The sequence below is a fragment of the Brassica napus genome, chromosome C9 (genome assembly GCF_020379485.1).
Source record: "Brassica napus cultivar Da-Ae chromosome C9, Da-Ae, whole genome shotgun sequence".
Classification (NCBI taxonomy): domain Eukaryota; kingdom Viridiplantae; phylum Streptophyta; class Magnoliopsida; order Brassicales; family Brassicaceae; genus Brassica; species Brassica napus.
Genome location: NC_063452.1, coordinates 50477218 through 50503232, shown reverse-complemented (window position 1 = coordinate 50503232; position 26015 = coordinate 50477218). Strand labels below are relative to the sequence as shown.

Here is a 26015-nt window from a genome sequence, read left to right as displayed (position 1 = left end):
TATGTTAATTATAGATATTTTGACATATTTTATTTAAATTTATACGTAATATACTATTTTTTGTATATAGATTTTGAGAAATTTTAAGCATATACTGAATTTTAAAAATTTTAAAATAATTTAAATGAGTTATTTAAACCCGAACCGATCGAACCCGCAAAAATCCGAACCAAACCCAAACCGAAATTTAGAAATACCCAAATGGGGCTGAAATCTTTGAATCGGAAAATCTGAAATTCGAATAGATCCATACCAAACCCGAATGGGTACCCAAACACCCACCCCTAATGATAATAATGCAGAGAATCTAGATGATCTGATTTATTTTTTAATTGGCTTTATTATTTAGGAAAAATTGCCAAATATGACTAACAACTTGATTTCAAACACAAAAGTAAACCCAAACTTGAATCAAATGCAAAAGTAACCTAAAAGGCTATTGAAATTACAACCAACCCCTTATGAACAAACAAAAAAACCCAAATTTTTTTTATGTTTCTAACCCCCATAAGTCGTCTGGACTAGTTTTACTTAGAAATAATTTAAAAATTTTGTAAAAAATATTTTGATAAGTGAAAAATTGAAATCATGTAATTAACATATGTTTTAAGAGATATAAATTAAGATATAACAAAAGTTAATTGTTTTCAACACAGATGAGTGAAAGTAGTGAGTCATGATATTCTTTGGTTTAGGTTTTGCCAACATATGTTGTAGTATTGTATGTGTTCTTAGGGCTAGACTTTGGAATGCATAAATGTTTTTTTGAAAACTTTAAAATTTACCTAAGTGTTTTTATTTCTGTGTATAGTAAACACTATTTAAGTATAACTACGAGTTTATAACGTGGTTAGTTAGTTAATTTAGTCAATTTAGTTTAGGGGTTAAATTTAGGGTCTGGGACGACTTACTAGCAAGTCGTCTGATGTACAGTATTCAAAAGACGACTTACTAGTAAGTCGTCCAAACTGGACCAAACCTTTAATTTTACAATGTACTTTTAAACCTAACCGGATTATTTACCGGCCATATATAAGGTATTTTTTCACAGTTTATCGAAAATCAGAAAACCCTAAAGTCGTTTCTCTCAAAGGCGATTTCGAAGGCGATTTCCGTCGATTCTCTCTAATCCATTGTTCTCATCGTTCTCACCGCCGGTTATCTCTCCGCCGTTATCACCGTCGTTCTCACCACCGGTCTCACAGCTGCTTCCTCTATTTAAGATCCGAGAGGAAACCCTAGCGCGCATTCCCTCAGAGGCGTCTCGTTGAACTCCGCCGCCGGTAAGTTATATCTCTTACTGTCGAGTGATTGATTGAGGAAAAGATGAACATAAAACTGGAAGTCTCCAGACTTTCCAGACGACTTAATTATAAGTCTTTGATTGTTTGAGATGGTTGTCTTTGATTGTTTTGCAGGAAAAAAAAATGGAGATGCCAGAACTCCCCCGTAGGATATATACATTAGGGGAAGCGCCCCCCGCAGTGCATAGCATTTCGTATCATACTTGCTGGACGTTGCATGCTGCTTTAAAGAAAGCTCTTCATGATGACGAATATGTAGAGCTGAAGGAGTCGAAGTTGGGAGTTTTCATCAAGTTCCAAGAGCTGGGATTTGATTGGGCATCAAGGCTGGTTCACTACATGCTTGGTTTCCAGCTGGACATAAAGAAGAAGTATGAGCTGTGGAGTCTCGTTGGTCCAGAACCTGTGAGGTTTTCACTGTTAGAGTTTGAAAACCTCACTGGTCTAAACTGCGAGTACATCGAGGACCTTGAGAGACCTCACTCTGTTGTTACAAAGGAGTTGACTTCTTTTTGGGAGATGCTGGGAGTTCATGTCGAAGCTGGGACATCTACTCAGGAGATAATAGCAGCACTTGAGAGATGCGAAGGGTGGTCTCTGGATGATCGCAAGCGGCTCGCGTACCTTGCCATCTTCACTGGATACATTGAAGGGAGAAAGTATTCAACCCCTACACGGGTTAGTCTGGCACGGCTAGTGATGGAGCTAGAACGGTTTGAGAATTATCCACGGGGGAGAGTCGCGTTTAAGGTGCTGATGGACTCTGTGAAGGGCAGAGATATTTTGGGTTGTTACACTATTAATGGGTTTGCGCAAGCTCTCCAGGTCTGGGTGTACACAGCTCTTCCGGAATTGGGTGCTACTTTTGGTAATCCTCTCCCAAACAATCCGTCTCCACCGATACTGGCTTACAAGGGTCACAAAGGACGCAGACAGTTTAAAGAGGCTATCCTCAGTCAGGTATTTACTTCAATCTGGACGACTTCGCAGAAGACTTATATTTAAGTCGTCTGATAAGTCTTCCAACTGGACGACTTAGTAGACGACTTATAATTAAGTCGTCTGGAAAGTCTTCTAGCTGGAAGACTTAATAGAAGACTTATAATTAAGTCGTCTGGGAAGACTATCCAGACTACTTAATTATAAGTCTTCTACTAAGTCTTCCAGCTGGAAGACTTTCCAGACGACTTAATTATAAGTCGTCTACTAAGTCGTCCAACTGGAAGACTTTCCAGACGACTTAATTATAAGTCGTCTGCGAAGTCTTTTCTTTCCATCTTTCTTAATCCGTCAAATATCTAAGTTCATATCTTCTATTTACTGCAGACTAGGGTGATCAACTTTTTTCTGAAGGACATTGGTCAAATGTTTCCAAAATGGGAGTTTGATGTTGAGGACACGCCCGCGGAGAACATAATTAAACTCATGTTTGTGAAGAAACCGTGGAAGTGGACCATGGATTGTTGGGAAGTCACCGGTACTTGGGTCAATACAAAGCCGGCGGTTGTGAGTCCAGCGAAGAAAAAGGTAGTGAAGGAAGACAGTCCAAGACCTCGGAAGAAAGCTCGTAAAGAGGCAGCTGCAGAAGCTAGTGAAGAGGCAGCTGCAGAGGATAGTGAAGAGGCAGCTGCAGAAGCTAGTGAAGAGGTGACTACGACTGTTGGTGGGTTGCCCAAAGAGGATATTAAAACCATGTTCAAGGACATAGCTGATGCCATGAGGGAAGGGGTTGGGACGTGCCTTAAGGAGATCAAGTATCTGTCGGAAAGGGTGGAAGCTGTGGAGAAGAAGGTTGGTATCACCACAAAACGGAAAGGGACATCATCTCAAAACACTACCTCTCCACCTAAACCGACGTTCGAACCCGGGGTTAGTAACGAATACTCTCCCAACAAGAGATTGACTAGACAAAGTCTTAATAATAAGAATTGAAAAGTTGCATTTGCTTTGTTTCTTGTATGTCAGAACATGTGTGCTTTGTTTATAGTGTATGGATTTTATATATGTATTTTGTTTCATGTTTGAAGACACTCATTGGTTATTATTGTTTGAAATGTATCTTTGGTTATTATTGTATAAACCCATCTTGTATATTGCAGAGTGAAAGTGTTAATGGGACGATCGCGGGAAGGAAGAGCTTGGCGGAGGATAAAGGTCCAGATGTGCCCGCAGCTGTGCCCGCAGATGCTAGTTCCTCGAAAGATAAAGCTCCAGAACCGAGCCTTGTTCTATTGGACAAAAATCAATCCACTGTTTCAGATTTACAGAAGGAGGATGCTAGATATCTAGAAAAGAGGGATGCTGCTTTGGCACTTTGCCGTGCAAAGAGTGATCGAACATGGAAACTTGCTGCCTCACAGAAATCTCCTTATACGGCAAACAGCACGGCCAGAGTGATCATTTCAAACAGAAAGCTTTATCCAGGCTATAATCCTTTTGCACCAATTGACAAGAAGAAGTTGAAGGAGCTCGCTGATTGGTTAAAAACTTGTCCATAAGTATTTGCTTTTCCCATAATAGCTTGCTTTTCCCATAAAACCTGATTGTTTTTCAACATTTTGTGTTTGCAGTCATTATAGAACAGCTCTCGATAAAAAACCACCTAAAAGTAGAACTTGGTGGTATCAAATCCTCCGAACCTCCCTAGAGTGGCTGGAAGACTGTGTAAGTCTTCTGCTATGACGTAGATGACTTACTCGTCTGGTAAGTCATCTACGTAGATGACTTATCAGACGACTTAATTCGTCTACGAATTACTTGTAAGTCGTCTGGTAAGTCGTCTACGTAGAAGACTTACCAGTAAGTCGTATGATATCTTCTCACTTGTACTCTATTTTATATGCAGCATATTGATGCTTGGATTAATGTGCTGAGGAAGAGGTACGACGCTAACCCACAACATTTCAGGAGTGAGAGAATGTGCCTCCTTGATCATCTCTTTGCTCAGCAATGGAGATTCAACTTCAAGGATTTTAAGGACTCGAAGCCCGATCAGAACGGTTTAGGAAGAAGACTCCCTGGTGGGGCGTGGAATTATTATGCAGGCACTATACCATCATTTTGCCAATCGAACAAGGTTTGGGGGATGAATATTAATGATATCTATGCGCCAGTAAACTTCGCCGATAGTCATTGGATTGCTATGTGGATATCGATCTCTAAGAGGCACATAGTCGTCTTTGACAGCATTTGTTCCAGTATCTCCCCAGAAGAACTCGATGTGGTAATGGAGCCTTTTCTCTACATGGTCCCTTATCTGCTTGTTGAGTGCGCTTCCTCAGACGAACAACGTGCCCAATACAGCCTGGAGCCATTCACATATGAGAGACCGACCAATATACCTCCGGCCCGAGCTGGTGATTGTGGCGTGTACACTCTAAAGTACATTGAATGTCATGCTCTTGGGATAGAGTTTAGTAAAAAAGACTTTGCTAAGGCCAACGAAAAGAGTATGAGGGATAAGATGGCGGTGGATATATTTCAAGAGCTTCCTGGCGCGCATGAGTTCGAAAACAAGGACATGGATGACAACCTGGGTGCGTATGACGGGTGATAAACAGGCCACGTTAGATTATTTTGTATGATAGATTAGGCTGATGTGTGTATTTGAACATGATCCCTATTTCGAACTATATTCGGCGCAGAAGACTTACAGTTAAGTCGTCTGGAATGTTGGACGACTTAACTATAAGTAATCTGGAAAGTCTTCTGGGCAGTGACTTTTGTAACTATATTTCAGATAATATAAAGGGCAAGACCATCTCAAATTTGTTTGGTAGTGCAATTTGACAAAGAAGTTGACACAGATAAGTTCATAACACAAATTTTTAGTACATAGACTGAACACTGGACGACTAACTGGACGACTTAATTGAAGGTCTTCTGGACGACTTAATTGAAGGTCTTCTGGAAGACTAAACACTGGACGACTAACTTGAAGGTCTTCTGGAAGAAAAAACTCTGGACGACTAACTGGACGACCTTCTGGATGACTTAATTGAAGGTTTTCTGGAAGACTAAACACTGGACGACTAACTTGAAGGTCTTCTGGAAGAAAAAACCCTGGACGATTAACTGGACGACCTTCTGGACGACTTAATTGAAGGTCTTCTGGAAGACTAATCACTGGACGACTAACTTGAAGGTCTTCTGGAAGAAAAAATCCTGGACGACTAACTGGACGACCTTTTGGACGACTTAATTGAAAGTCTTCTGGAAGACTAATCACTGGACGACTTACATTGTGGTTTCGTATGGCCAGTTTCCTTGCATTTTGAGCATCTATAAATCCTGTGTTGCTTCCGAGGTTTGCGTCCTCTCATCCTGGATAGCTCCAACCAAGATTACCATCTTGATTTCTTCTGTCTTTCCAGACCACGCTTTACATCTGGAGGAAAGCATGTGCGTTCCTCAACTTGTTGTCCAACACAAGGATATATATATTCTCTGAGTATCCTGCAAATAGAAAATCCTTTGAGTACACTGGACATACAAGTGTGGAGATATGCAAACCAGCAGATGTTCCAGTAGCTATAGCATGAGAGCAAGGTATTTTCTCCACTGCATAGACACCACAATCACACTTTCTATGTTCCAAATCAACCACACAGTCCATTTTCCCACCTTTCACAAAGAATCGCCATTCATCAATTGGTTGTACCGTCATCGTATCCGCTATCTCCGATCGAACAGCAAGCAAGTATTCAACACCTCGACTATGTTGAGTTGGGAGACTCAAAGCATCTTCTCTCCTTTTCCAAAACCACTTTCCTAGCTTCTCCCTTATGAACTCCAACAGGAACTGAACCGGAAATCCTCTAGCTCGCTTCAGAGCGGAATTAATAGATTCAGCGATGTTGCTTGTCTTTATGTTGTACCTGTCCCCCTGATAATCAACCCTTGACCATAGGCTGACGTCGACATTCTCCAAATACGTTGCAAGGTCGGGGTTTGCACTCCATATCTCAGCCATGTACCGGTCAAAATCTGAAACCGTATGAGCATAAGCAACATCTTTCACCAAGTACAAGAGATGTTTCCCTTTATACTTTTTGACAATGTTATCTTGAAGGTGATAATAACATATTCTTCGGGTTGCCCAAGGAAACACCTTATCACACGCACTTTTAATGGCCGTGTGCCGGTCAGAGACTATCACCAGAGGCTGCTCATCAGATACACAACTAGCCAATTTTGTGAAAAACCATTCCCAAGAAGGTTCATCTTCAGCATCTACGATCCCAAAAGCCAATGGAAATATCTGAAAATTCCCATCTTGTGCGGCTTCAACTAACATAACACCTCCATACTTCCCACTTAGGTGAGTCTCATCCACCACAATGACCCTTCTCTGATACTTAAAACCTTTGATAGAAGCTCCAAAAGAGAGAAATAGATACTTAAATCTATTGATAGAATCAAGTTCTATAGCCGTGATAGAATCGGGATTTGCTAAGGAGATTTGCTCGAGATATGATGGCAGACGCGAATACCCATCTTCTGCTGATCCTCTCACCAATGTTTGTGCATATAAAAGTGCTCTGTATGAAGTGGTGTAATCAAGCGTCATGCCAAACATGTTCTTCATTGCATCAGTGATATGCTGCGGATTCAACCCATCAATGATTCCAACACGATCAATGAAAAGCCTACCAACATACTTCGGAGTACAGTGTCTCCGCTGAGCGAGTCGGTCTCCCACTGAGCATGTATGTTTTTCCACATACTTTGTTACCCAAAACGTGTTTGTCCCATGTTTCACACTCGCTCTGACCTTCCATTGACAACCACTAACCGGACATGTTGTCACAAGGAGAGTTTTCGTTGACTTGTATATTCTGAAGGAGAACTTAAACCTCACTGTTGTTAACCGCAGCTCTGAAAGCAGTGCATCCTTGCTAACAAAACTGTGTTTGACATAGATACTGTTACCATTCGATCTTCCTCCTTCAATCTTTTTGATATCTTCAAAACACATATCTTCATCTTCCTCATCCTCATCTTCAACCTTTCCATAAATACTGTAATCCTCACCATTCTCGTCCGCTTCAGCAACAATAGAGATACCAGCATCTTCCTCCCCATCGTCCTCCTCCCCATCATGATTTTCATCTTCAACCAAATCATCATCATCATCTTCAAAATATTCATCAGCTTCATCAGGTTCATCATCTTCTTCCCTAAACTTTGAAACCGTTTCTACCTTGCTACGGCTTGATACACAAAGCCGTACTCCATGCGTTTTGGTTATCTCGAGCAAGTTTCGAACTTGTCTATCACTTGTAACATGAATAGGAGGGGTGTCTGGAGCCTGCATCATTTCTGCTGGTAATGAGTAGGTTATCTCCACAGATTCTGTGCTCATGTCCAGGTTATAATCTTCTTGAGTCATTGCAAGAAGTTCAGCATGTGTCGAACCTTCCCCCCAAAAAATGATTCTCGCTCCTTTGACATTATCAACCACAAAATCCCAACGGCAATCATTCAACAACCATTCTCCATACACTGCATGTAACTGACGCATCATCTACAAAAATTCAAAATAAAACACATTAGTAAACATAGAGAAAATGAAAGTTTATTAAAGTCATTTTTGCAATTGAATTTTAAATAGGAGCTTGTAAGTCGTCCAGCTTTGTTTGTTAAAAAAAAAAAACCTAGACGACTTACCAGAAAGTCGTCTAGGATAAACGAGTTAGTTTTGCATTTGACCGAATTGTGTCAGATTTGACTTTTCTGGACGACTTACCAGTAAGTCGTCTCCGGGAAAACAAAAATTTCAATATTTTATTAAAGCTAGACGACTTATTTGTAAGTCTTCTCAGGTTAGTTTGCAATTCGAAAAAGAAACTTATATATTTAACTTTACCCAGACGACTTACTTGAAAGTCGTCCAGGCAGACGACGTACAAGAAAATCGTCCGAGATAAGCAAGGTTTGACCATAATCTAGGAAATAAATCTGGACGACTTTGCTTATCCTGGAAGACTTTCAAGTAAGTCGTCTTACTTGACGACTTCCGCGTAAGTCGTCTGGGAAAAGTTAAATATTTAAGTTTTATTTTCCAACTGCAAAAGTAACCTGAGACGACTTACAGATAAGTCGTCCAGATTTAATAAAATATTGAAATTTTTGTTTTCCCGGAGACGACTTACTGGTAAGTCGTTCAGGAAAAGTCAAATATCTGACACAATTCGGCCAAATGCAAAACTAACCTATTTATCCTAGACGACTTATTCTCTAGATTTTTTTTTAACAAACAAAGATGACGACTTAAAAGTAAGTCGTCCGTTTGACCAGAAGACTTACCCGTAAGTCTTCTACAGCCAGACTACTTACGGGTAAGTCTTCTACACGAACAGATCTGGAAAAAAATCCAATTTCATACCTTAAACTAGTGAGATGACTTCCTTAGCACACAGAGTCTTCTCCAACCACCCAGAATCTCAAACGAAAGTAACCCACCAAGAATAGTATGCTTGAATGACTCTATCAACTATAAAAAAATTTGAATCAAAAGCTTGTGTTTTTTGGATGAATATGGAGGCAAAGTGAAATAGATGTTGTTTTTAGTTCATAACAAGTGAGAAAGAGAGAGTGTAAATCGATTTTAGGTGCATTAAGAGCTTCAAATTGGTTGTTCATGGTGGTTGGGGTATTGATGACAATGGCAATCTTGTAATTACATGAAGATGATGAAGGTGAGAGAGTAAAAATGTCATTTTCGGAAAAAAATAAAAAATTTGATGGCATTTTCGTGAATATTATGAACTTGTGGGGTGAATAGGACAAAAGAAAAATCCAAGAAAAGCATGGGTTAGTTTTAGGTTTGACTTTGAGTTTTGAGTCAATCTTGCGAAAAGCCCTATTATTTATTTTAAATGTAGTAAAGCTTGTATGATTCTATTATACTATATATTATGCATTGGAATAGATTTTAGTTTATTATTTTAGTATAATAAATGATATTTTTTTTGTTTTGGTGATTATATAAAGATGTGAGAATTTCAAGTTTACCAATGGAAATAGAATAGGAAACGCTCGGAACTGGAAATAAGAGCATGATTATCGAGGGGTTCTTAAAGTGGGGTTCTTAACGGAATATAAGAACCCGTCTCTTAACTTTTAACTAAAAAAGTTAAGAACCGGTTCTTAAATAAGAGTTTTAAGAACCGGTTCTTAATTTTTTTAGTTAAAAGTTAAGAGACGGGTTCTTATATTCCGATAAGAACTCTATTCTAAAAACCTTCAATAATCATGCTCTAACTCGTCCAATGAGACTCGGTCTAAACTTTCGAATGATTACTTGTCGCACAAGCCACACCTAATTACAAGATTTCATCATGCACAAGATACAATTAGGGTTATATGCTGCAGATATTGCTTGGACCGAAAGTAACAAGGAAGATAACACGTAGCTACACGGCTTGGATCACGGTGGCTGGTACAATCTCCGTTGATCACTGCACGACTCTCCGGTTACACGTACCGCTCCTCCAGTGACCCACGTTAACGATGGGGGTGGTTGTGTGGTGAGACGGTGGATCCAATTCCATTTGTCTTCTCTCCCTCTCGACTTTGATCACATTCGTCGTGTTACGGACCTGGTACGAGATGACTACACGTGAAAGGTGATAGATCCCTGACGGTAAGGCTGCGACAATGGGCGATGGTGATGGCACGCAACGGATTGACATCAACTCCTGAATCAAAAGGGCGGTGGTTTTATATGAACGCTGGCTCAGACATTGTTATTTTTAGACACTTACTAAACACACAATAAGTAAAATAGTTATCAGATATCATATGTATAAGATACTTTTGTCGCTCTCCTCAATTTTGTATCGCTATTCGTTCTTACATTATTTAAATTTTAATCACCATTAATGAAGATGATTAAGCTGATATGGAATAAAACTCTCTGTCTAAGCTTTACATGACGGAATCTCGACTTCTCCTCCAACAATTTACAGGCTCATTGATCGCAACATCAGAGATACAATCTTGGAGAAACAAAACAACAAGAAGAGTTTCAAAAACCTTATGCTACGCTGGCTAAGAAATGACTACTTCTTCTTTTATGGGTTACACTTTGTTTCTATTCTTTTTGCCAAAGTGATCCCCATGTAGCTTTAATTCCTTTTGTAAAGTTTTACAAACTATTCTCATATTTATATGAAATTCAAATCCTTGGCAAAAAAAAAAAAAAGAAGATGATTAAGCCGTTAATTTTCAAAGCCAATCAAATAATTCTTGAAAGAAAATGGAATATTAAAATAAGTGTTCATTAAAAGAATATTAAGTTCAAGATTTAGGTGGTGGTCCTCCGAAGAAATCATTATCTTTATATATAAAGTAGACTTTTTCCCTTCTTCCGACAAGTGGCAGGGGGTTTGCTGCCACGTGTCATCTTTTTGTCTTTTTACATTTTAGATCCTTCTTCTTTTAGATTATTGCAATTTGGTTCACTATTTTCTAATTATACATTATATAATCCTTCTCACACTAACCATCATCATTTGAATTTTGCTAATATATTTTAATCTATTTTATTGTTCAAAAAATTGCAAAACGAATAAAGAAATAAGTAAAAAATATAAATGTACTTTAAATATTTAATTTATTCGCAGCTAAAAATAACATAAACTTTCGTTATTTTATTATTTTTTACTATTTTCTATTATTTCATTTACAACTATATATTTATCTTAATATTAACCAAACTAAAGCAGAACACATAATTTAAACATAAAACCACCATAATCCCAGAGAAAAAAAATGCCAAAGAAACACTAACTCAATAAAGGTCCAGAGCTCAAAGGCGATCAAGAATGAAAACTAACTTACCCCACTTTATCATAGAGTATCTTGGCCAGAACAATCAAAAGTCAGTAAAATGTAGAAATATAATCTTCAGATAAAGCAATCCCTCGAACACAAATGAGCGTGATCAAGGACCAATGCAAAGAACCAAGAAAGCGAGTTAGAGTAAGAATAATCAACAGAAGGCCAAAATCACCACGAAGCAGGAAGAGACATACATAACAAACGATAAGCACAACCACCAGCTAAGAGGTAAGAAGCATCTCACAAACTAAACAAGCACAAACAAGACGCCTATGCCGGGGAAGAACCACAAAATTCTGGATAGAAGGGACCAAAGCTCCAAGAGTCTAATATCACACATTTATACTAAGGGAAGAAGAGAACAACATGAGTGAGGGAGAAATGAAGCCAACCCCCGAGAAACATGAGTTCAGACTTGAGACCAGAAACAATCTTCCAAATCTACAGAGCATACTCGGAGGAAAACACTATCCAAACCTAGAGTGGCAAACATGGCGAAAGAGAGAGAGAGTCACAGAGACGCAAGCAGGGTTGAAAGCTGCAACGAGATGAAAGAACATAGCTGGAAGGGTAGACAAAACGAAATCATCAAATCGTGGAGCCGTCCTCGAGCTATAGAAGTCAGATCACCAAAAACCATATCTTGAAAACCAAGACGAGAGGGGAGTAACAATGGTAAGCCAACGACGAGGAAAACAACTTCAAAGACGACTAAACTCAGACTCAACCCAAAGAGATGCAGTTCCTAACATCAGCTAAAATCTAAGGAAGAAGAGGAGCATCCAATATTGCATGGAGTAACCTAAAATGATGCGAGAAACAACCGCACAATTGGGAACTCCTAAACCCGATCTACAATAAATACCAGAAATCTCAAGGTGAAGAAGGCGATAAAGAACAAGAGCATGAGGTGAGTCTTTTTTGGTGATGATGAGAAACACCGCATACCAGAAACGTAAAGAAAATACATAGATGTTGAAGGCTCAATGTAAAAACATGGGAAAAAAACGAAAACATCTTGAAAGTTATAATGTTCAAAAATATAAAAAAAATTAAAAGAAAATTTTGACGCTGAAACCGTAAATCTTAGAATCAACAAATGCATAAATGCAAAGTTATTGAAATTCAATATATTTTTATATTAGAGGCTCACTTCACTGCTAACAAATACTATACAGACAAAACACATTATTAAAAAAACAAAGACAAAATATATTAACATATCACTATTACTACTACATAACACAATAAAAACACCAAATAACATTCTTAACAAATAAAAGTGATCACATAATTACATTATCCAAAAAATCATACTTTTAACAACAATAAAACAATATTCCGCGCGAAGCGCGGACACCCCCTAGTTTATAATATAAACAAATATACCTTATTTACATTGTTAATTAATTCCTTGTTTTCAACATAGATGTATGTAAGTAAAATGAAAACACGACTTGGTCCACACTCCACAGTTGTCCATATTTACCAAATCAAAAACCTAACACTGACTCTCTCTCTTTCATATATAAAACATACATCCTCTACTCTTAACTCAGATCACTAATCACTAAAACATAATACAAAAAGAAGAAACACACATTAAAAAAATGGCAGCTAAACTAGAAGACGATTACATAGACATGGAAGTCACATCTTTTACTAACCTCGTACGCAAAGCTCTTCAAAAACAAAAACAACAACAACCCTAGAGAGTTTGAGTTCCAAATCTCTCATCTTTGTCCTCTTGAGATAGACAAAACCACTTTTCCAGCAGATGAACTCTTCTACAAAGGCAAGCTTCTTCCTCTTCACTTAACTCCACGTCTCCTAATGGTTCAAAAGCTTCTAGAAGATTACACCTTTGACCAAGAATTCTACAGCACACCTTTATAGCCACCGGAACGTTTACTACTCAAGTGACGAGTAACTCCCCTTTCGAGTCTTGCACCGTCTCTCCAGCAGATTCTTGTCAAGTGAGTAAAGAGCCTAACCCTAAAGACTATTTTCTTGAATATTCAAGTTCAGTGGAGGAGGATGAGAAGAAGAAATCTTGGAGCAAGAAACTGAGATTGAACACACGATTGAGTTTTGGAAAGAAGATTAAATCTTCGAGAGCTTATCTAAGATCAATTTTTGGGAAGTCAAGCTGTTCTGATGAGTCAAGAGTTGCTGATGAAGGATCTATTTGAGGTATTCTCGAGCAGAGAGACCTAAAAAGAAGAGTAATGGTTCTGTTCCTGGGAGCCGAGCCATAGGAGATCTTTTTCGATTTCTATGAGGAGACAACCTGCGAAGAGTTCGAACAAAAAGTCATCGACTAGTTTAGGGTATCCCCATTGCAGTTTTTGAAGAGAAGTACGAGTTCTAACTCAGAGATAGAGAATTCTATTCAAGGAGCTATCTTGCATTGCAAGCAATCTCAGCAACAGAAGCAGAAGCAGTATAGGGTTAATGAGGTCGGATTCTGTTCGTTGTCAGCATCAAGAATTGCAGTGGCAGATGATCGAGAACGGGCTCAGATGTTTAGAGGTTAACTAAGCAATTAAATTGGACACGAAGATGATGAGCAGATTTAAGTTTTTTTTTGCTTCTTCTTTGATTTTCTATGAAATTTCATAAAATTCCGAAGGCCATTTCCATGTAAAAAATAAACAAAAATGATTACAAATCTTTGTTATAGATTTGAATTACTTGTGATTTGAAATTTTTATATTCGATTCCAGTTTTGAAATATAAATTAATGCAAATCAAGGCTTTCATTTCATACCTGCAATCAAGGCTTCCTTCAGGGTTTGGAATTGATCGAATGCAAGCATACGATGCAGAAGAGCTTCTGTCCAGACTTCTTTTGCAAAATTGCAGTGGAGAATAAGGTGCTCAGCGGTTTCTTGCTCCCCACATCTCGGACAGGGTACAGCACTCACAGCCTCGTTTTTCCAAATTAGAACCCAGGGCCAGAGCTCCTTCAACCAACTTCTACATAAAGAGCTTGACTTTCGGGAGTCCCCCAAACCTTCTTCGTCCATTCCAACTCGAGTAATGAATCCGCCTCATTGTCGAGAGTTGCTCTGTTCTTCATTGCAATGAAATATCCTGACTTGGTGGTATAGACTCCGTCCTTAGTAGGTGTCTAAACGAAATCGTCAATGGCCCCTAATGTGCTCGGAGAGATGCAGAGAATTTCCTTTGAGATGATCAGTGGGAATAAGGATTTAACTTTGGGAACGTTCTACTCGTTGGATCCTCTAGTTAGTAGGTCAGCAACCGTAAGATGTTGATCCTTTTCATTCGGTGGACCAACCGGTCGTCCAATATTATCTTTTAAGATCCAGCGCCACACTCTTGTTGAATTCCCATCTCCGATCGCTTTTTGTTCCACTCGTTCGAACTTTTTTTAATTATAGGCATTATTTTGTTTTGATTTGGTAACTGGTACTGTGGGGAGAAGGGACGGATTAGCTCATAACTATTTCTCTTTCCATCAAATATTGGCTGGAGAATTAAAGGATAGGGTACCAGTGCGAGTTTCTTCAATACGAGTAATAAATAAAAGTAATTGACTAAGTCTTGTTCAATGAAGATGACAAAAGGCAAAAGAAAACAAAGAGGAGATGATATGCGGAAACAAACACGACACTTATAAAAATGTAACTTATCGTTCTTTCCTCTTTCCCGATAGTACTAAGCCTTGGTTGATTTGCACTAAACTTGGCACGTAAGAGCATACGAGTGGGAAACAGTAGGGATAGTCGTCGTCATCAGGAATCACAACAGCTTCTCCGAGATCCACTTGTTTAAAATACTCATCCTCTCCAATGATGTAAGCCCTTTTGTAGCGACCAAGTGTGTCTAAAGTGAAAGCCAGTGCGAGTTTCTTTTCCTCGTCAATGAAGAAACTTCCACTTAAGAGAGGGACCATCTTATCAACTGCTAAGAAGTACAGCTTGCTCCACGACACCGCGTGGGGCTCAATCTTAGTCGTAACCCATATCTCCATCATATTTATATCCATGCATTGATATAACGCTGCAAGCTTCTCTTCTCCGACACTCGATAGAACCACGGTGTCTCCGTGGAGACGAGAGTGAAACGGCACGTGCAGATGTGGTCCAAATCTCTCTTTGGTAAAATCAAAAGAGACCAAGAAATCATCTACATCTTCGTCTGCTTCACCTTCGTCTAATATTATTTTTTGTTTAGCAAAAAAGTAAGTGTTTCCCTTTACTGTCAAGCCGGGTCGAAAAAACTCGTTATCCCAGTCGGGAGTGACATCAAGAGCCCTCCACAAGTTAGAGTTCATATCGTAGATTTCAAACTCAAAAAGGGGTGTGGGCCAGTAGGCATCATCTACAAACCTCAATATTTTGTAGGATTTCTTGTTTGTATCATACCCCAGAGCATACCTGTCCAATCTGTGGTAAGCTGTTTTGGGCTCGATCCACTTCATTTGCCCTAGATACGGGTTCCAAACCAATAGCCTCGTGTTGTCTCTGGTCGTGCATAACAACAAGCCGTCGCAGTGAAATACTTTAGATATCTCGATTTTATTGAGCTTATCAATCGGTTTTGTAGATACTGGACCAGAGCCTTCCTCGTCCTTTACTATTCCGTTGAGATCGATTCTAACTGAACAAACCTTAAAATCCATCATCATGAACCCCATAAACTGCCTAGCTACTGCTTTACCAAATATCCTATGTCTCGATGAAGCATTCCATTGTTTGCATGTGCATCTTACTTTTCCAACACATGTAATCGGAACTTTGGAGAGTATATCCCCGATCAAATCTCTGGAAAGATCAGAGATCGTCGTCATTGTTTGAAACAGGTGGCGAAATTAGTTAGGGTTCTCACTTTTTCACGCTTGCTTATAGATGACATATACCACACATTAGGTTATGCTTGTTATATATATACGGGTTACCCAAAAACGGTGGGTTTAATCACCGACACAACAATATATATCAAATTATGTGGATATTGAAAACTATATTTTTAGTATATTTTATAGAGAATATTACTTTTATCGACTCTTATTTTTTCGCTAATTACAACACGTTAAAATGGGTATGAATAACCCTTTTAGTTGATAACTAGGTGTTTCCCTGCACCATATGCAGTAAGGAATTTTTTAAATCTAACTTATATTTAAAAATAAATTTTATTAAATATTATAGATTTTACTATTTTCTTACTAATATTTAATATATATTTGATATATATTAAATCAATTTGTATAAAACTAAGAAAAATTATATAAAATTGTATAATTATCAAAAATTAAGCCTAAACAATATTTATAAAATGTGTAGATATATAAGAAATTAATGATCTTACGATTAGATATTTAAATTTTTAAAAAATTGTAGAAATTTTTGAAAGTTTTAGTAATACAAATTGTATAATTACACAAAATAATAATATTTCAAATTTTGAAATGTTATATATAAATATATTTATTTTATAGATGATGTATGAGCTATTACCATATTTAAAAAAAGTTATCAAAAAGAAATATCAATATTGAATGTAATATATGAATTATTACCATATTCTAATAAGTTTACCAAAAATATAAATCAACTATAAATGAAATTAGCCATGTCATATTTTTCTAGAAGTCAGGTCATCAATTTTAGTAGTCATGTCATATTTGTTTTGTTAAATTGATTATAGAGATCAATTTTAGTAGTCATGTCATATTTGTTTTGTTAAATTGATTATAGAGAGGACATGTGGCAAAATCACTTCGCAAATATAGTCTAGGGTATTATTACAATAATGCCATTATCATTAATTTTAGAAACTTAAACATGATTAAAAATAAAACTAATTTTGCTAGTCATGAGCATAATATCCGTAACCCGAAATCCGAACCGAATCCGAACCGAATCCGAACCGAAAAACCCAATCCGTACCCGGTCCGAAATGTAAAAAGTATCCGAATGGGTCTTGTAAGGTGGTACAAAACATATTCGAACCCGAATGGGTAATCCGAAAAACCGAAAAATCCGAAAAGATATCCGAAGAAACCAATCCGAATGTCCAAAATAATATACAATATAATTATATGAAACATGAATATATACTTCAAATATTCAATTTCATATTTATTTTGATATGTTATCTAACAATAAGTATTTAAAAATTAAATAACTACCTTAAATACTTAAAACTATATAAATAAATATATATTTCTTATGTTTTACGTTTAAATTTTAGATTTTATTTCGGTTATATCCGAACCGAACCGATATAACCCGAATCCGAATGATATATGATTACTTTATGGGTTCTATGATGTGATATAAAACCAACCCGACCCCGATGTGTTATATCCGAACCCGACCCGTACTTGCAAATTTACTAGAATGGGACCTATGAAGTGTTATAAAAGAGAACCGAAATCCGAAAAACCCGATACAAACGCCAACGGGTACCCGAACGCCCAGGTCTAAATTCGGCTATACATCTCAAATGAAAACAGTTTTCTTGTTAACAAACAAAGATTTTTTTTTTAGGGTTCACACGATTCATCACCAACACCTCCGATTGTTGTCGATTTGTGTGAATCTCGGTTTTCACTAACAATTTCCGGCGGCCACTATCCATTGCTGAATAGAAACCCTAAATTCGACTCCGCCTTGGCTATATCACTAACTACAAGAGTATATCGAGTTGAGAAACGAGGTTTGTGCTTTGGTCTTCTATTCTTCTTCCCCTGAGTCAGGAACCATATCCAATCCTGCGCTTGTTGACATGTACTCAAAGCTCAGAAAACTGGTTGATTCTGTTACGGTGTTCTAGAGCGCTGAGGATAAAGATGTCGTATCATGGAACGCTGTGCTTTAGAAGCTCTGTCTAGAGAAAAAGTAGACATTAGTGAGTTCACTTTGTCTTATGTGCATCTCTAAAGATTTTGCAGCAAGGGAAGCAATTTGATGCCATGGTCGTGGTCACCGGACGCGATCTTGGGGTTATAGCAACTTCATTTATTAGTTTTTACTCTAGTGTAGGGTTGATGGGTGAAGCCATCAAGGTTCATATCAGTAGAGACTGTGTGATTCTTCTGGAGATTAGATTTCTTAGATTTCTATAGTGTGTTATTGTTCATTCTAAACTCTGTACTTACATTGTCAAGAAGATTTCAGTAGTTTAAGATGTTCTTCTTATTTCTTAGGTAAGAGAGGCAACTGCCTTATATACAAGTGTGCCCTAAGCCCATTTACATTGACATATACAAGATATAATAGTCCAATACAGCCCCAATATCCCCCCTCAAGATGGAGTGTGCAGATTACAAACACCCAGCTTGAGAAGAAATGCTTCAAATTCACGATGTCCAAGTGCTTTTGTCATGATATCGGCGAGTTGAGACTTTGTTGAAACATGTTTCGTTGCAATCCTTCCTCGTATGATCTCATCGCGTATAAAATGACAGTCATTACCCACATGCTTAGTCCGAGCATGATACACCGGATTAGCAGCCAAGTTAATAGCCGACAAGCTATCTGAGTACAGAAGTGTAGGTTCTGTACATGGGATCCCCATTGCTGGCAGAAGCTCCCGAAACCAAAGAAGTTCACTCACCTTATCAGTCATTGCCCTGTATTCAGCCTCCGCCGACGATCGAGAAACCACATCATGTTTCTTTGTCTTCCAAGACACCGGCGAACCTCCTAACTGAATAAACCACCCGGTCAGTGACCTGTGAGTGATTGGACAGCCTCCCCAGTCCGAATCACACCACCCTATCAACTTCAATTCGGTATCTGCTCGTAAAAGAATACCTTGGCCAGGACTGTTCTTGAGATACCGCACAACTCGCAATGCCGCAGCCCAATGTTCTTCCTGCGGATCATTCATGAATTGAGACAAGATATGTATGGCATATGATAACTCTGGTCTTGTTACCTCAAGATAAATAAGTCGGCCTATTAGTCGACGATACTTAGAAGGATCCGAGATTGCATTGTCTTTAACTCGAGCGAGTTTATGATTTTGCTCAAGAGGGAAAGCGACTGGTTTGACCCCAAGTAACCCAGTCTCAGCAATGATATCCACCGCATACTTCCGTTGGCACAGGTAGATACCCATAGGACTGCGAGCGACCTCGATGCCCAGAAAATACCTTAAGATACCCAAGTCTTTCATGTGAAACTGCTTGCTCAAATACTGTTTAAACTCCGAGATAACAGTGACGTTGTTTCCCGCAACAATAAGGTCGTCAACATACACTAAGACATGTAACCGAACGTCAGCAGCAGTGTACACAAAGAGAGAATAGTCAGACCGATTCTGTTCAAACCCATAATCCTTCAACGCTGTTCCAAGTTTAGCGAGCCAGCATCTAGGAGCTTGTTTTAAACCATACAATGACTTGCGTAAGCGACATACTTTTGTTTTGTCATTCGTACGGAAACCCGGTGGAAACTGCATATAAACTTCTTCTTCAAGATCTCCATGAAGAAAAGCGTTATGAACATCCATTTGGTGAACTTCCCAATTTAAGGAGGCTGCCTGCTGGAGGAAAGTTCGTACTGTAACCATCTTCGCAACTGGAGCAAAGGTCTCATTATAATCAATACCTTCTGTTTGATTATTTCCAAGAACCACCAACCGAGCCTTGTATCTCTCAATCGTACCATCAGCTCGAAATTTTATTTTAAATACCCATTTGTAGCCAAGTGCTTTCTTTCCAGGAGGAAGTGCTTCAACTGTCCAAATACCCTGATCCTCAAGTGAGTCAATCTCGTGTGTAACCGCAAAACGCCACTTTTCATCCAATATTGCTTCTGTGTAGCTCCGAGGTTCAACCGCAGATAGAAAAATACCCAAAAACGCTTGATAGTTCTCTGAAAATTGCTCACTGGAGAGATAATTATCCAAAGGATATGGTGTAGTCGAGGGTTGTGGATCGTGTATCAGATTCGCAACATAATCGGCAAGTCGAGTAGGCTGTTTCTTTGGTCTCATACCACGAACAAGAAGCTCTGGTTCAGGTAGAGAAATGACTTCAGCTGGAGAAGAAACTGAAGGTTCTGGTGCATGATCAGTGATGACTGCTGTGTCTTGCCTTGTATCTGTCGAGACTGATATTGTTTCTGCATCAACAACAGGCAACGGTATTGGCTGAGAAGAGGCATCAGGAGTAACAGCCGAATCAGATTCATTAACACCAGACGACGTAGAAGCGTCGAGATTAATCGGTGCAGGCGATGTGATTTCAGTAAGCATATGCTCTGGCTCAAACAAGTCAACAGGATGTATTTGCTTGAGCAGCTCCGTAGGTGTAACAAAGATAGGCAAAGATTAAAATTCAAATTCCGTCTCAAGAAAAACAACATCTCGCGAGACTGTTACACGTCCAGTTTCGATGTTGTAGAGACGCCAGCCCTTCTTAGCAAAAGGATACCCAATAAATATCGACTTGTTGCCGCGATTTTCAAATTTATCTCCACCATGCTTTTGGTTATGTACGTAACAGACGCAGCCAAACACTCGAAGATGATCCAAAGGTGGCGGTCTATTGTATAGCACCTCGAAAGGTGTTTTCCCTTGCAGCAATGGTGTTGGTGTACGATTGATGAGATAACCAGCTGTGAGTGCACAAAAACCCCAGAATTCCGTTGGGAGATTGGCCTGGAAACAAAGAGCACGTGCAGTGTTCAGAATGTGTTTATGTTTCCATTCAACCCGACCGTTTTGCTGAGGAGTTCCCACACAGCTCGTCTCGTGTATGATGCCATTCTCAGCGAAGAAACGTGAGATACAAATAAATTCTGATCCATTATCAGACCTGACCGTTTTCACTTGACTAGAAAATTGTCGTTCAACAAGAGCAATGAAGTTTTTGAGATGTTTTGGTGCTTCAGTTTTTGATGATAAAAGATATATCCACACTGCTCGTGAGTAGTCATCGAGAATGGTGAGAAAATATCGAGATCTGCAGATAGCAGTAGTTCTGTATGGACCCCAAAGATCGCAGTGGATCAATTCAAATGCAAAAATCGTCTTATTGATACTCAAAGGAAAAATATCTCTTGTTTGTTTTGCACGAATACAAATCTCGCACTTCTTTGAGTCAAAAGTACTAAAATCAGAAAACTGAAACAACTTCAAAGCTTTAGAAGAGGGATGTCCAAGGCGAGTATGCCACACATCAGGCGAGAGTGAACTCGATCTCTGCATTGCTGCCGCCATTTCCATTCCTCTGAAAAAATACAAACCATTCTCCTGTTCACCCACACCAATCAGCATCCTCGAAATTCGGTCCTGGAGAATACAAAGTCGATCAGTAACCTGAGCAACACAACCTCTGTTCCGAGTCAACTGAGAAACAGAAATCAAATGACACTGCAATCCATCTACAAAGAATACTTGTTCCAGACTTAGCGCAGGGCCCGATCGGACACGCCCTTGCTTAGTCAAAGTAGTGAATCGGCCATCCGGAAGTTTTATAAGAATCGGAGCCATATCCCCAATATCAGCCAAGAAATCACAAGTTCCAGTCATATGATTAGTTGCACCTGAGTCAATAATCCAAGATTCAACAGAAGTTTTACCTGATCGAGACTCTGTAGATGGTGCTTTTCTTTCGTTTAGCATATGAACCAATGTTTTCCACTGGTCATCACTGAGCCCAGTAAGCCCCACTCGATCAGCAGAGGTGAGAGCCGAGGATGAGACACTGGTGGCTACTGCTACATGATTCTCTGCTGCAGACCCACGACCGGCTACAGTGGACCCACGACCAGCCGCTTGCGAAGTCGAGCCACAACCAGCACCATTGTTTCCACGAGAAGCTCCAGTTCTGTTCTTTTGTTTCTCGACTTCATACCATTCCGGGTATCCTATCAATCTGAAACAATTCTCCGATGTATGCCCCTTTTTACCGCAGTTGGAGCATGTTCTGTTTTCGTATGGTCCTCTGGTGTCAACAGAAGAACGAGAAGGCCGAGGGTTTGTCTGAACCGCGAAGCTCGCCACATCTGTTCGCTCCTCATTCAGACGACCCACAAGCTTTGATTCCTCATCTTGAATCAGCGTGTTATACGCTTCTTCAAGCGTAGGTAGAGGTACTCGTGACAACAAAGACGATTTAACTCCTCCGTACAAGGTTTCATCAAGACCCATGAGGAACTGATGCAGTTTGTCTTCCTCACGCTCTTTTCTAACTTCTTCCATGGTTTTGGTAGTCAGCCAAGCTCCTCCACAGTTGAGAAAGCTTTCTGTAGTACGCTTCGATAGCGACTCCTTTTTGGCGACAATTTGCCAACTCTGTTTTGAGTCGTTGAACTCTTTGCCCATTCTTAACCGCAAAGCGCTTCTGAATGTGTGTCCAGAGTTCATGAGAGTTGTCGATGTGAGCCATAGAAGCTGCGATGTTCTCATCAATCGTCAACTTCATCCAAGAGACTACAAGAGCATTGTTGGCAATCCAATCCTCATAGTCTTCTGATTCTTCAACCGGTTGCGGGATGGTTCCATCCGCAAAACCAAACTTCTTTCTCGCCTTTAAAGCCAGTCGCAAGTTGGTGGACCACTCGTCCTAGTTAGGTCCTCGCAACGACGGCTTGGAGATGAGAGTTCATGGATTATCACCCGCAGTTGGGTCATAGAGTGAAATCGTTCGTCCACGAGTCGACACTGTGGAAGTAGTGAGAACCGAGCTTGTATCCATTTTCTCAAACCAGAAACGTCAAACAACACAACTCGCAGCGGATCGAGTAGTGCCAGAATCGATGAGCCAAATCTTGTAGGTTAGATTTGAAGCTCTGATACCATGTCAAGAAGATTTCAGTAGTTTAAGATGTTCTTCTTATTTCTTACGTAAGAGATGCAACTGCCTTATATACAAGTGTGCCCTAAGCCCATTTACATTGACATATACAAGATATAATAGCCCAATACAGCCCTAATATACATACTTTCAACTTTCCAGCGAGTTTTGGGTAAAATTTTAAGCATCCTATGCATAACTCACAAGCGAGTATGGTATTATATAGTGAGAAAACATTATATTATACGATTTTATGGTGGGAAAATTTAACGTCTTAGATTGCTTTAATCATGCTAAGCACCCTTCTTATAAAAATCTACTATGAAAACAAATAGATAAAGTAAGCACACCAATATGATATCTCACGTTCACATCATTACATCCTTCTCGTTTCTTAATGATGTCTCGCTTTCATGCCATCATATTGATGATATACGTGTATGCCTATCTCATGTCTTATTGAGCTGTTTAGAGAGAGAGAGATGTGATCTAAAATATTAGATAAAGTATGACATTGCGGCAAACATGTTATAATGATTTTTTAAAGAAAAACATAAATCATTTGGAAAACTAAAGTATAATTGGCAATCAACACTAACATACAAAAATTAATCACCTACAAATTGATTAAACAGATAAAAAACATTAGTCGTCCAAAAAAAAAAACAGAGAAAAAACATTAAAATATTTAAGAAAAAAAAAGACAGGAAAGTGAAACAGAGAAACAGGAAGTTTCTTTGATTGCGTGATCATCAAGCCAAGCTTCGTCTCCCATGATCAACAACAAACCCTACCTGTGATAACTCTTTTAACCACTCAAACGTTCTCTTCCGCGCAACCGCCGTTTTCTCCTCATTCTTCGCCGTCTTCTTCTTCTCCGTCTCGCCGGAGACATTGATCTTCACAGGTACAATCGTCTCCGTCGCCGCCGCGGAGCACCTAAAATCCCCGAACAGAAAGCTTCTCCTCCGGTTACTCGATCTCGATTCTGTTTTCTTCGAATTCGAGCTCGTGCTTGTGCTACTGCAGCTACTGTTTCGACTCACTGATACTTTCGCCGTTCGAAGTTCGATCTCCGGCGTACGGACGAGACCTAACCGGAGAAAGTCCCAAATCGAAGATGATTTGTGGTTTCTGATTGAATTCACTCTCGCCGTCATGCTCGACGATCGTCTGATCTGTGGCTGTGGACTCGGTTGACTGTAGTCGATGAAGTTATTTTCAATTTTCCGGTTAGAACCGGCTCCGGTTCTCCGGAAGTCGACCGATTCGGATCTGGAAATTAACCGGTTCGAACCGGGAAGTCCCGCGTCTAAGCTGACGGAGTGACGAAACGGGAGGATTAGCCCTTCGGAGAATAGTTCGTCCGCGGTACTCATCTCAGGAGCTGGCTCACATGAATCCGACCCGAGACGAAACGATGACCCGGTTTTAAATTGGAACTCCTCTTCTTCCTTTGATTGTTTCGGAAGCTCAACTTTCTCGTTAGATAAATTCACCGGCAAATCACACAGAGATAACGCTTCTTCGTCTTCTTGATCTTGATTGTGATGAGAGATCAAAAGGACTTTCTCCTCTTCCGTACATGTCCTCATTTTCGAAGCTTCTGAGTTTTCCGACAAGAGAGAGAGAGAGAGGTAAGGTTTTGAATTAAAAACATAACGAAAAGAGTGGGCGACAAATTTGAATATAAGAACCGTCTCTTAACTTTTAACTAAAAAAAGTTAAGAACCGGCTCTAAAAACTCTTATTTAAGAACCGATTCTTAGGGTTTTTAGTTAAAAATTAAAAGACGGGTTCTTTTATTCCGTTAACAACCCCACCCTAAGAACCCCTCAATAATATGCTCTTAAAAAGACAAAAGGAAGGTTTACGTTGAAAAAGTCAAAATGAGTTGGATCTTTATTCTTTATTTTTTAACTATCTATATACGTGGAAGCCTCCTTGTTCCAATAGTTTGACTAAGAGTTCATTAATGCTTCTACATCAGTAGGGCCAGGTTTCAATTTCTGAAAAAATCGATTTATTAAACAATTATGCAGGCTACCGAAGAAATGCTTACAAGAGATCTTCAATACGGTACAAGTAAACTCAGTCAGACGTGATCTTCGTAAGACAGCTCAGGTGATGCAGTTAGACGTAGATCCTTATAAAACAGATAGTATTGTCGGTTGTCAGATCATCTATGTAATCTTTCTCATAATTGTAATATCATAATAAATTAGCGTTAAAAAAAAACTATCTATATAATATACACATAACATTTGGAACCAGACATAAGCCATAGAAAAGGTAAAAATATACACCGAAAGTTGTTTTTAACAATAACAAAGATCGTGAGAAGTTTGAGTCCTAGTTTACTAGACGTGGTGTTTCCTTTTCTTTTTCATTCAGTACCGTGACATTTATCTACATACTGCATTAGGTGAGCATGGTCACTATAGTTACTTATTTGCTTCAAAGAAATTTTTATTAATTTCTGAAGTTTATTCGCATGAATTTAAAATTTCTTATAAAATGCTTTAATGTGTCTACTTTTAAGTTTTAATGGTCAACCAAGCTTCCATTTCAAACTCGTCCGTTTTGTAAATTAAAATGTTTAGGTTTAACAAAATAAATAAAAACTTGTTTAATCTTTATATTGCTTTGGCAGGTAAACATCTCAATAATAAAAATGTTTTCGTGAACTTCCTTTTTTAGTAAGAACACACATGTTAAAAGCTGAGAGAGGTTGTAAGATATGGCAGGCTTTTGTTTTATTATCTCTACTTACTTTTGCTGGTGGATTGAAAGCATAGATATGTAAAAGAAAAACAAGAACCATGAAAATAAACAATAAGAATGGCTTAAAAGATTGGATCTGTGGAGAAGTGGACCTAGGCCACTACTCTTGGCACGCGATAGCTACGCTTTACCCAGCACCATCACAATCCATCTTCCACATGAATATACATTTATCATGATGACTTTTATCATTTCTTTTGCTGTTTTGTTGTTAATTAACGTTTTATATGCCTTTAGAGAATCTTATCTTATACAATAAAGTTGGCTTGTCTCTCTCCTCCTTGAGCCACCTCACC

General features: G+C 38.9%; 2 protein-coding genes and 2 pseudogenes across 2 annotated transcripts; 2 read left to right on the top strand and 2 right to left on the bottom strand.

Annotated features, from left to right (window-relative positions):
• The first annotated feature begins 1427 nt into the window (after positions 1 to 1427).
• On the top strand, positions 1428 to 5057 carry LOC125593040 (annotated as a pseudogene).
• A 7486-nt stretch (positions 5058 to 12543) lies between these two features.
• On the bottom strand, positions 12544 to 16285 carry LOC106422886 (putative F-box protein At4g17200). The gene has a single exon (XM_013863672.3). It carries the CDS (start codon positions 15967 to 15969, stop codon positions 14806 to 14808), a length of 1164 nt encoding a protein of 387 aa, XP_013719126.2. The 5' UTR covers positions 15970 to 16285; the 3' UTR covers positions 12544 to 14805.
• Positions 12761 to 13687, top strand: LOC106422892 (annotated as a pseudogene).
• Positions 16286 to 23469: 7184 nt separating the features above from the next.
• On the bottom strand, positions 23470 to 24592 carry BNAC09G34590D. Its single transcript, XM_013863653.3, has one exon. It carries the CDS (start codon positions 24528 to 24530, stop codon positions 23688 to 23690), a length of 843 nt encoding a protein of 280 aa, XP_013719107.1. The 5' UTR covers positions 24531 to 24592; the 3' UTR covers positions 23470 to 23687.
• Between the last annotated feature and the right edge of the window lie 1423 nt (positions 24593 to 26015).

Bases quoted from the DNA above. Each gene is read 5' to 3' on its own strand.
- LOC106422886 (XM_013863672.3), bottom strand. From the start codon at position 15,969: ATGACGACGATCTCTGATCTTTCCAGAGATTTGATCGGGGATATACTC.
- BNAC09G34590D (XM_013863653.3), bottom strand. From the start codon at position 24,530: ATGAGGACATGTACGGAAGAGGAGAAAGTCCTTTTGATCTCTCATCAC.